Source organism: Rhipicephalus microplus, chromosome 8 (genome assembly GCF_043290135.1).
Source record: "Rhipicephalus microplus isolate Deutch F79 chromosome 8, USDA_Rmic, whole genome shotgun sequence".
In the NCBI taxonomy this organism is placed as follows: Eukaryota; Metazoa; Arthropoda; class Arachnida; order Ixodida; family Ixodidae; genus Rhipicephalus; species Rhipicephalus microplus.
Genome location: NC_134707.1, coordinates 104,635,700 through 104,648,458, shown reverse-complemented (window position 1 = coordinate 104,648,458; position 12,759 = coordinate 104,635,700). Strand labels below are relative to the sequence as shown.

General features: G+C 45.9%; 1 protein-coding gene across 1 annotated transcript; it reads left to right on the top strand.

Moving 5' to 3' along the window:
- Window positions 1-409: 409 nt before the first annotated feature.
- On the top strand, window positions 410-9,909 carry LOC119163907 (TNF receptor-associated factor 3). Its single transcript, XM_037415978.2, has 2 exons — window positions 410-802; window positions 8,481-9,909. Exons 1-2 carry the CDS (start codon window positions 530-532, stop codon window positions 9,723-9,725), a joined length of 1,518 nt encoding a protein of 505 aa, XP_037271875.1. The 5' UTR covers window positions 410-529; the 3' UTR covers window positions 9,726-9,909.
- Window positions 9,910-12,759: the final 2,850 nt, after the last annotated feature.

Sequence of the window (12,759 nt, the reverse complement as noted above, 5' to 3'; positions counted from 1 at the left end):
CAGAATAGAAAAATTGTTTTACGTCGAGGAAGATGCCGAGAACGAATTGGCTTTAGTTTAACACATGGTTTACAAGTTTTTACCACAAAACTTAGTGCAGTAGCCGAAGTGTGTTCTTTTCTAAAGCCATGTTGGTTCGGGGTTAGGGTACTGTATTTTGTAATAAAACCCATCATTCTTTTGGTACAAGCTGCTCAAAAAGAGCGTTCACAGAAGAAAGAATTATGACGTGGTAAGCGTGTGTGTGCACCAAATTTCGCGAGCCATGAAGGGCAATCGCGCAGTGGCATTGCCAACACGCGGCAGCTCTGTGGCCGATGTAGACGAATCACCCTGTTCGCTCGAGCAGTAAATTGGCTTCGCTGTTAGGCGCTTCGACATTTGCGATGTGGGCGTTCCCTTATCGGACTGATAGCAGCTTTCGTATCCATCGCGTGACCACACAGCACAAGCAAGTCGCTGGGATAAGGACGCCGCTTTGACAACAATTTCCTGTTGGCGAACGCGCTGCCTCTTCGTGGCTCTCAACATGCAGCGATACAGTGTGTCTGGATTTTCCCACGAACTGGACTGCAGGCCTTTTCACTTCGCTGAGCCCATTCCGGCCGTCAGAATATGCGCTGTCTGCGGGTTGCTGCCACAAACGACCACCTTACTGCCATGTCGACATGTGTTCTGCAAAACGTGCTACCCGCAGTGCTTGGTCAACGGAATCTGCGAATGTCCACTGGATGGGGATAAATTCCTCGTAAAAGATGCCGAATGGAAAATTTTCCCCATGAAGAATCTGCTGAGGCGCAAGGTAAACATCTTGACATTGTGAGCGAAAGAAAAAAAGCTTCAAGTTCTCGGGCCTTCATATGGTCTCATCTATGATCTCCTATTGCCTCATGTCGGCGCTTGGCGCCACGTACAAAAAAAAAAACGCCTGTAGATTTCCTACGCATTACCTAGCTGTCTTTAGCATATTTCTGTCTAGATTACTCTAGCATCATACGTTTGCTTCTTCTACAAAGTTTGCAATTGACTTCACATGTTCGCTAATCGCCTTTTGAAAGTTTGTGAGATTTTGTATAATGCTTCCACTTAAGTGCTATCAGTCAAGAACTTTATAGGGAAGTTGTGTGGAGTTTAGGCTGCCATGGAGGCCACGTGGGACACCCTAACATCCGATACGGTATGTGACACCCAATTGAGGGGGGGGGGGGGGGAGCGTTGTGGCCTTGTTGCACCTGTTGTGGCACCTGTTCTTGGGGTGCCTTTAGTTGGTGATGGAGCTGGGAGTTCCTGAGTGCTTTTTCCCAGACGAACACACTACTTAGAGCACCCTGATGTAACGCGGGACATTGTTAGAGCATGTGGGAGAGTGAACAGTTAAGTTCTGTGCAAACGTGGCATGATGGAGTCTTGGCCTGGTTGTAATGGCTGTCACTTTCTTTATGAAGAACTTTACTGGCCGTGGTTCCGCTGTAAATTTTTACGGTATGTTTCTGGGAAGCTTGTCAATGCCCTAATTCTGTAGTGCCTGCATCATTGCTGATGTCTCGACTAAGTCACACGCCTTCTCGTAATCTATTAGGGCTATGTATAGGGGTTGAATGTATTCCACACATTTATATTTCACCTGATAGATAGCTTAAATATAATATAATGTGAAGTAACCTGTGCAAAATACAGCTCGGTCTTTTGGTTGATTTTTATTTCCATAAGCTAACATTTTTCTCAATATTTTGTAGAGAACGAACAGTAGAGGCACAGAATTTTAATAAAGAAGGGTGTAAGGCAGGCAGACACAGTCTTTCCAATCTTTTTCACCACGTGTTTACAAGAGGTCTTCAGGACCCTATATTGAGAAGAGTTAGGGATAAGAGTTACAATATTCTGTAGAGAACGAACAGTAGAGGCACAGAATTTTAATAAAGAAGGGTGTAAGTCAGGCAGACACAGTCTTTCCAATGTTATTCGCCACGTGTTTACAAGAGGTTTTCAGGACCCTATATTGAGAAGAGTTAGGGATAAGAGTTACTGGAAAGTATCATAGTAACCTGCGGTTCACTGATGACACCGCCTTGATGAGTTACTCAGCTCACGATTACACTGAAAGCAGAAAAATAGCTCCGGAAATAATATGCACAAAACTAAATAATGAGCAACAGCCTCAGCAGAAAACAACGCTTCGTGATAGGTGGAGAGATGGTGGAAGTTTGAAAGGTAAAGGTCTACTTATAAGGTTAAAATGATGCTTTCTCGTGCTTGTTTTTCAATGAAAACTCAGTTGCGAGTAAGCCCTGCGGTTTGTCCCCCTTTCTTCTCTTGTGTTGGCATTGTCGTGCTCTGCGTTATAATATGTTTAAGCAATGCTTACATAGGACAGGTAATAACCAAGGAGCCAGACCAGGAGGTTGAATATTTAGAAGAATAAAGATGGGGTGGATCACAGTCGGCAACCATTCTCAAAACATGAATGGTAATCTACCACTAGCCCTCAACTAGAAAGTATATAATAGCTGCATCTTGCCGATACTTACTTACCGGGCAGCAACCTGGAGGCTTATGAAGAGGGCTAGGCTTCACTTGAGGATGACGGAGCGAGCAATAGAGAGGAAAATGAGAAGTACAACCTTAAAAGGCAAGAACACAGGAGAGTGGGTCAGGAAACAAACCGTGGTTAAAGATATCGCAGTTCAAATCAACAAGAAAACTGGACGTGGGCCAGGCACGTAGCACGTAGGCAGGCGAACTTCTTATCATTCAGCGCAACTGAGTGGATTACCAGAGAAGAGAAACCAATGAAAAGGAGGCAAAATTAGCTGGGCCGATGAAATTAAAAAAAAGTTCGCAGGCATACCGTGACCGCAGAAAGCACAAGACCACTTTTATTGGCGGATCAAGGGAGAGGCATTTTGCCCTGCAGCAGCCATATTCAGACTGATGATGACCGTGATGTAATGACTAAGTCATCTTTGTGATGGTTCTGATCTCACATTTACCATGTGGAACGCTACCCCTTGGGCGCTTTTAAGGTTTATGTGCAGCAAGGGGTGTTGTCTTCTATCGTTACGGATGCGAGATGTGATTTCTTGTAAAAAGAGTAATGCGTCGTTAAGCTGTTGGTGTGGGGTCAGCTTAATGGCACCTGATTCATCGTCGTGGCCGTTGCATTCTCGCTTTCGGTCGTGAGCCTTTACATTGAGGTTGGGCTGTTCCGAGGACTTTGTTCATGTGGCAGGTTGCGAAGAAATGTAGTGAGAACTGAAGTACTTGCGCTTTTGTAAAATATGGGTTGCTTCACGCGATATATTACCTGTTTGGTAAGTCCGATCTGTGGTGTTGAAGTCTGTGAATACGTGGTTGTATTAGGAATTAGTCAGAGCTAAAGGTAAAACCACCTGCCAAGCTATGGCACTCGTTGCCAGCCTAACCAAAGCAGCTTTGCATCGGTTTCCGTCGCAATCTCCCATACCACCAGTGCAAAGCAGAGAAGTCACCGTATTGCGCCGCATCTGCGAACGCGTTAGAGCTGCGATTCGCGGCAGTCAATGATCATGCGAGTACGGGCCAGACATCAGCCTTTGTTGTGCTGTGCGTGGGCATTTCGTAGGAATGGGGCTACCATGCTGGTATCTCGGAGTCCTGTATCTCGACACCAGCTGATAGGACATTCGGGCACTTCGTAAGAGGCAGCACACTCTTTTGTAAACAGCCACACGTAGATAATACAATTTCCACATTAAATTTCCGAAAAGGGCCCCAACTGAAACACCAGCCTCCTTTCCAAAACGCGTGAGTATTTTTTTAAGTACAAAGTGATTTAGAGCGAAGAGCCTGATGAAAGAGGTAGAAAGATCTTGCTCTTTCTGGTAAGAAAACGCCTAACTGAAACGCTATAGCTAGGTCACGAGATGTCTCGAATTTCAGCTTACGACCTGATCTCGATCTGATATACAAAAGAACTACAATTTCTTTAACCTTACAATATTCATAAACATCTCCTTCAACACCACGGCATATAGATCGATTAATACTCCATATGGGGTCGTTTATACCATCCCTTGTACCTTACCGAACCCAGACTTCTCGAACGCTGAAAACAGCAATTCGTGGCAAACTTAGAACGATAAAAAATTGAGGAAACAACACACAGAAGCCAGTCAAGCACATAGTACTCACAATTTGGTCGAGTGAACTGCCACAGGCCACAGACACAGGGCCTACAAAACCAAGAGTTCATCCATATCTACTGAATCCACGAAGTTGCCTAAAGTATAGAAGATACTGCCACGTTCCATTTCCCAAGTTTTTGTTATCGTCCCAAAACACCACACGATTCTCAGCGCAAACCGCGCCTGCAGTTTTCGAGAAGGTTCCGGACTGTAGTAGATCATTTCGATAAGATCACGCCCATTGTGTGAACGGTACAGATTTTTCTGGAACCTATGCCACCGCCAGCGATAACGCTAGAACATTCGAAGGCAAGAGTATAAATGCCGACGCGCTTCGCCGCTTGTCAGTTGTTGATCGAAGGCCGACGCTGCGTTCGCCGCTATCAGTCCGAGACTGCTATCTGTGCAAGACTGCTGCTGTAATTAGACTTTCCCTTTACCGGGCACAGGTTCGCCCAAATAAACAGTTAAATCCTAACACGAAGTTTCCTGTCTTCGGCCACGTCACGACCCCGTGACATCTGGTGGAGGTGCTGCTTCGTTCATGTACCGGACGCCCCCGTCAAGCCGTGAACCCAGCCCCCGTCGCGGAGAAAACACCAACGCCAACCAAGAGCAGCGAACAAGCCGCCGACAGCAAGGTCTCCCACCGGAGTACGGCCTTCTACAAGACAAGGCGCGGAAGACCAAGACCATGACCTCGACTGCAGCGACAATGACAACCGGAGCGTCCCAGCCCGCGATCGTCATTCATCAACCCAGGGAACCACCAACGTTCCATGGCTCATCGTTTGAAGACCCGGAAACCTGGCTAGAAACATACGACCGTGTGGCCGCCCTCAACCACTGGGACAACGAAGAAAAGCTCCGTCGTGTGTACTTCTACCTGGAAGACACCGCAAGGACCTGGCTAGAGAATCGGGAGTCCACGCTCCGAACGTGGGATGTCTTCTGCGGCGCATTTCTGCAAACGTTCGCGAGCGTCGCTCGCAAAGAGAGGGCCGCTGCTCTACTCGAGACCCGGGTTCAGCTACCAAATGAAAAGGTTGGAATTTTCACAGAGGAGATGACCCGCCTATTCCGTCACGCTGACCCAGACATGCCTGAGGAAAAGAAAGTTCGTTTCCTCATGCGAGGGGTCAAACAGGAGCTCTTCGCGGGACTAATGAGAAATCCACCGAACACCGTCCAAGAATTTGTATCCGAGGCGACCACCATTGAAAAAACGCTAGACATGCGCACCAGACAGTATAATGGTCGCCTGACTCCAGAATGCGCTGCTGCTCAAGCCAGTGACTACGACGACCTGCGTGAAACGATCCGAGCGATCGTGCGGGAAGAGCTGCGCAAACTGTTGCCTTCGGCGCAGCCTCAATTGGATTCAATCGCCGACATTGTGCGAGAAGAAGTCCAGCAATCGCTTCGAATTCCCGAAACACCGCCGCCCGAGCCAGAAACTATGAGCTACGCCGCTGCAGTGCGCCACAACGCTCCTCCCCGTCCACGCCAAAACGCCGCCCCGTCGCACTTCCGTCGCCAGACGCCGCCGCCGCCACCACCCCCACCGACGTCCTACCGTTCCCCAGCGGGCCAGCGCAGTGCACCGAGGAAAACGGACGTTTGGCGTGCACCTGACAACCGCCCGCTCTGCTACCACTGCGGCGAGGCCGGGCACACATAACGCCGTTGTCAGTACCGACAGATGGGACTACGTGGCTTCGCCGTCAATGCACCGCGTCCGCAGCCAGGAGATCGGCCACGTGACATCGCCGACTACCTGGCAGGAACTCAATGGACACCACGAAGTCCTTCCCGTTCGCCGTCGCCCAGCCGCCGCATGTCACCGCACCTCCGGCAGTACTCTGGCCCAACGCGGGGCCGGTCTCCTGGCCCGTATCCGGGAAACTAAGGGCAGCAACCGATGGAGGTGCGGTTGCTGTGCGACGAACTACCGAAGATCCTCCGACGACGACGCCGCCGCGACGGAGCTTTTTGAACACAACACCAACCAGGCAAAGCCCTGAAGGCAAAAGCTCACTTACCGAAGGTGGCCGGACGACGCAACATGGAAGCAGCGGAACAAGCCGACGCAGCCGTGACCCGACGCCACGCCCTAACTGTAATGCGAGACGGCGAACTAGCGACCTCGACGTTCTTATCGACGGCCACAGTGTGACCGCTCTCGTCGATACTGGAGCCGACTATTCTGTCATCAGTGGGTCGTTCGCCGCAAAGTTAAAGAAAGTTAAGACAGTTTGGGAAGGCCCTGAAATCCGCACAGCCGGGGGTCATCTCGTACCGCCGGCAGGAATCTTCACAGCGAGAGTCACCATTAACGGCCGTATTTATCCTGCAGACTTCGTAGTCCTACAACGTTGCTCGAGAGATGTCATTCTTGGCATGGACTTCTTATGCCTCCATTGTGCAGTCATCAATCTAAGAACAAAGTCGATAACGTTATCCACAGAAGAAGCACTACCACCGCGCATGCCATCAGGAAACCACGCCTTGAATGTGCTGGAAGAACAAGTCACCATTCCGCCTCACTCCGGCGTCATTATTTCAGTCGGCGCTCCTAAATCACCTGACTTGGAAGGCGTCGTTGAAAACAGCATCTGTTGGGCACCCGAAATATTTGCGTCGCAAGAGGAACTGCAGAGCTGCGGGGAGGCAAAGCAACGGTTATGCTCACGAATTTCAGCGATGAGTACAAACACGTGAACAAAGGAACGATGGTCGCATACATCGAAAAAATTGTGGAAGCCATCAGTGCTTTCGCCCTCGCCGATTTTGCGGAACCTGCTCAGAGGAACCAAGCCTCTCCCTCAACTCGAGCGCCTCCGTATGAATAACCAACAGATGACCGATAGCCGCCGTTACAATCATCGACGACGCTTCGTGGAATACCAGCCCGGTGAACGTGTTAGCTGTGGACGCCGATACACCGACGTGGACTCAGTGAAAAGCTTCTGTGACGGTACTTTGGACTGTACAAGGTAATTCGACGTCTCGGCCCACTCGATTACGAGGTTGTCCTTTGCGGCATCACGAACTCTTAACGGCGCCAATCGCGACCTGAAGTCGTCCATGTCGCGCACCTCAAACCGTTTCATGCGCGTTAACAAACTGAAACAGTGTTTTTTTTTGTATTATTGTTGTATCGTAATTTATTCATTGTACTTTCTTGCATTATCATTGTACCTTCATCTTTAGTTAAAGCATCGGGACGATGCCTTTTTTCAGAGGGGGGAAATGCCACGTTCCATTTCCCAAGTTTTTGTTATCGTCCCAAAACACCACACGATTCTCAGCGCAAACCACGCCTGCAGTTTTCGAGAAGGTTCCGAACTGTAGTATATCATTTTGATAAGATCACGCCCATTGTGTGAACAGTACAGATTTTTCTGGAACCTATGCCACCGCCAGCGATAACGCTAGAACATTCGAAGGCAAGAGTATAAATGCCGACGCGCTTCGCCGCTTGTCAGTTGTTGATCGAGGGCCGACGCTGCGTTCGCCGCTATCAGTCCGAGACTGCTATCTGTGCAAGACTGCTGCTGTAATTAGACTTTCCCTTTACCGGGCACAGGTTCGCCCAAATAAACAGTTAAATCCCAACACGAAGTTTCCTGTCTTCGGCCACGTCACGACCCCGTGACAATACAATCACAGCTTCCTTGCAAAGCACAATTCACTTGTGTTAGGTGTGCTACAATGACCACATTTCAAGCAACTAGAAACCTGCGATGCTTTGTGGTAACTGCGTGAGCATTCCGGGTACTTTACGCTCCTGGGCTGCATCAAAGAGAGAGAAAGACAATTTGTCTCTTGAAGGAAGAAAGCAAGGTATCTTTGAGTGAAAGCAGTAAAAGATTATGACCATTACATGGGCAACTTATGCACACGTGGTTCATGAGGGGCTGCCAGCCTTCGCTGGTGGGACGCGGAATAGTGGAATAATAAACAGTAAGAGTATGTGTTGGAACTTAGAAAACTTGCACTGTTATCTAATTTTAATAAATTTATCTTTACTCTCAGCTGTTTTTAAGCTAATAGTAGTCCCTTCAGTGAATACTTTAAATATGATTGCCGTTTGTTACGTGCTACATTTGCGAAATTTGCAATTTTATAACGAACTTTTACCCAGGTAGCAGGGATTCCAATGTTCATAAAGAATATTGATCTTGGGAGGATAAACATTCCAAATTTAATCTGCATGTTTGTATCAAAGGAATACCCAACATGTATGTCTGCTGCAAATTTTGGGTTTTGTTCGAATAATATTGTTTTATCTAAATGACATACCTTCTGCTGCAGGTGAAATGTTGGAACGAGGACAACGGTTGCGACGCCGTCATGACTATTTCAGACATGCTGAAGCATTTTGATGAAGAATGCGTGCATCACACTACGCGTTGTCCGAGCTGCTCAGCGCTTCTTCTGAGGACAAATCTGTGTGCGCATCGAAAAAGTAACTACAGCACGCATGCATTACCCAATCACGCCCAACCTCTGGAGCCGTGGAAAAATTCAGTTCAGGAACCGATGATCACCGCTTTAGAGACGACGTTGAGTGAATGCATCGGTGAACTGAAAGCTGGCATTGAACAGATTTTACAAGGACACGCGACCCACAGCGAGAAATTGGATGAGGTCTGGCACATTTCAAATGCGCTGAGGGAGATAGTGGTGCAGATGTCAGAAAAGCAAGAGCAGGAAATAACTGTGGTGAAAAACACTGCCTTTAAAGAATGGAAGAAAGGCATGGTTGCACAAGGTGAAAAGTTTGACGAATTTTCACGAAGCTTAGGTGTTTTAGGTGCAGATGTCAGAAATACAGCCAACGCCACGCAACAATCTCTGGAGAAGCTGGAGCAGAGCCATGCCGAATCGAGGCGACGTTGTACGCAAGACGACAACCAGCTTCAGAGAGTCTCAGACATTGTGAGCTCATTCGAGGGTATTCTCAATGAAGCACTGGAGCGTGTAACAAAAGCCATAGTACAGAAGTGCAAAACAAATGCTGAGCTTTTTGCTACACCAAAGGTGAAAGAGATGGAATGTGGCAAGAAGGCATTGTATGAGAGTGAGACTCTGCTCCTAGCGAAGAACACATTGAGCATTACACTGCATGCATTTTGTGTAAAAGAAATCAAGGCTTTGAAAGAAAAAGCGACATCCACAGGTTTAGCGAGAGACACATGCGAGCCCATATACATTTGTGGCTATCACATTACGTTTTTATTGTATATGAAGAAACGTGAGAATACTGTTTCAGTGCACGCAGGATTACAGCTGCATAAAGGTGTGGTGGATGAATTCTTACAGTGGCCGTTCTTACAGAAAGTGAAGCTCACATATATGCATCCATCTTCAGACAAACACCTTCAGGTTTTAAATGTCACTCCTTTTGATCTCAAACATTGTGGTAGGCCGACAAAATCAAGCAATGCAGAATTTTATTGGAACCATTTCTTACGCCTGGATGATCTGGAACGTGAAGGGTACATTGAGGCTGATCAACTCAGTTTAAAATACGAGCTTCTGCCTTTATCAAAGTAACAGATTATTGGAGAGACTCAGCGCTTTACTAACAATCCATTTGTACAGAGGGCCCCCAGAAACCCGTAAGAAGAATTTCCAAAGCGCGTAAAACTTGGTGAGAATGTAACATAATGGTGAATAGAGTGATTTAAATAATCAATGCTGCTATTTTTTTACAAGTAATAAAACATGTTTCAGCGAATAAGAAGACTTAACATGGCATGAGACAGACTGTAAAGCCTTGATTTTTTGTGCTATAGCGCACTCATCTCACATTTACGAAGGCTATGTACCTTGAACAAATTAGCGTAGTTTTCACAAGCGGCGCAACGCTACAGAAACAGCATAATTGATTGGCACCAAGCTTGCTCAGGTCTTTACGAGTGTTGCTTGGTCCTGCCTATCTCGGCGACGTGATGCTTTGTTTTGTTCATTGTTCCGAGGTGATGCTTGTTTTCTTAAGTGTCGCGAGATGATTTTTATCGTCGTGTTTTTGGCAGGCATTGCTAGATAACTTATTTTATTTGAACGTGCTCTGCACTCGCATGAGTATTCTGTTCCAAATCTAGACGAAGCCGTACATGTCAAGGTGAGGCTGAGCTAAGCACGTCCAAACGTTGTGCTTTGCTTTTGTTTAGCAACTGATTTATTGCTGAAGTATCGATTAACTATTACAAGGTATAGGCCATGCATATCAATAGACTAAGCTCACCCAAGAACTGTTCAGAATATATTGTTCATTGACCGATTACCTATTCATTGACAAATTCTTGCCTGTTAGAAGACATTGAAAATGCATATTGTTCAAGGGTGAGGTCTTCGAAGCATTTTGTAGAATTTATTGTCCAGTTATAGTATATTGGCAAGCTAATGGTTCGTGGTCGATTGAGTATTACAACGTGAAAGACATTCATGTATTTCGAGCTAGTTTGGGTTTAACCACTCATATAGTAGAAATCGTTGCAAAAATTCAGTGGTTTATGTTATTTTATTCATCCAGGAATGATTTGATTATTGGCGACGAATTGCCTCTCTCGAGGTACCGGTCGTTTATTTCGCGCTAGGTCATGCTCAACCACTGTTCTACAATTTACCGAAAAAAAGTAAAAAATACGTTACTCGTTCTCAAACAATAAAACGAACGTGTCACCGCCCGACATAACCTCCAAAAAGTGGAGGACGTTCCAGTTAGCGAAAAAAAAAAACCAGAATAGACATTACCTCGGCAATTCCTTGACAATGACAGTTTTTTTCAGTGCGTCTTTGCTGCAGGAACCCACAACAAGTGTTTAAGCGTCAAATGTGTGCTTCACATAAAACCTCAACCCAAATAAATATTATAACGAAAATTCCCAATTAACGAAATATTTACGCAAGTTTAATTGTTCTTAACCATACCAATGTTAGAGAAGCTTAAAGCTGCCTGTAGAGTTAAATCCCAATTTTTCCGACTCAACGACACATACTCAAGTTTTTTTCCCAATGGTACGTTTACACGATATGAGGACGAATCATCCAAGTGATTCACAAAGAAACATTTACCAAACTTTCATGAAATATATAATGATCGTTCTTTTCGTGGCAAATACCACCTCCAGTAGAGACCATGCAAGTCAAAATTGGCAGTCATTGTCATTCAAAATCGCTCGTCGCCCGCCAGTAGAGATATTGCAGAGGCCTGCATTTACACCAATATTATTTTTGGTAGGAAAACTTTTGCACGCTTTTGAGACCAAATAATCATCAGTTCTCTTCCGTCATTGCGTTTTGATCGCCAAAAACGTGCACACGTGCAGACTACGTACTCAAAAAAGGCCCATTAGGACGCAGACCTTGCACTAGAGAAAATGATGCGCACATATGTACTATAGTAAAATAGTGCTTTATTGGCATAGTCACGCTGAAGAAGTCTTGATTTTAAACAATCTTTGTTTATTTAAATCCGTGTAATTACCACGGAAAATACAAGCGTTATGTCAAGGTGTTTAAGATCACAGAAATTCATTACCCAGATACGTAGCTGCCAATGCAGAAAAAAGAAGCAAATCATGTTTTAAAAACGAATTCATCATCTTATCGAATTTGTAGCAGTTGCTTGGCAGCAACTGCTACAATATCTTGCACATTTCGCCTTTTTCGAAAGCACTTTTTCAATTATACTTGTTTTAGAGAATGTTCATTCACATTTTAAGCGATAATTGGTCTAAAAAACGTGCTAAAGTTTTCCTACCAAAAATGGTGCAAATTCAGGCCACCGCAATTTCTCTAGTGGCGGGCAGTGAGTGATTTCGGATGACAATGACTACCAACTTTGATTCGCATGATCTCTACTGGAGGTGGTATATGCCCCGGAAAAGAACGATCATTTTAAAATGAATGAGAGTTTAGTAAATGTTTAAGAGAATTCCGGTTCTGTTTAGTGCCAATATATGTCTCATATCACCGTGACCTTTTCAGGATGACGGGCAATGAAATGGGTTTCTCCGTGTTGAATATAATCGATATTTTCATCGCTTTATTTATGCAATAAGAAAACTAAGTTCTTTTCAGGCTTTTGCATGGTATGTGCATAAATAATAAAATACGCAATCAATTACCGCTCTTGGTAATTTACAATGGTAATTTACCAACGCTTTTACATTTCATACAACGGCACTCTCGAACCGCGCGACGCAATGGGAGGGGACTCTGCTTAGCCTCGCCGATGAACTGCTGCCCGTGTGGCACAACCAGGAAGCCGCCCATGTCTAAGAGCTCGAGGCAGTCACCAAGGCTGGGTTACTTGTACTCCACCCCACTAAATACAGCAGCGCATTTATGACAAAGTTCTTACTCAGTGAATAAATCTTACCTAATACTCTACATATGTCGAGAGTTTGCCCTAGGAGGGGCAATCTTTCGTCGAGTACGTGCTTCAATACATGCCCGTTAAGAAATTGCCATGGCTGTCACGTGGTTATCAATAAAGGCAGCTGTACTGCGTCCTCGAAGGTTAAAAAAAGCGTTTGGTGGATGGACAGATGTACGGTGGAATTTTATTTAGGGTGCAGCG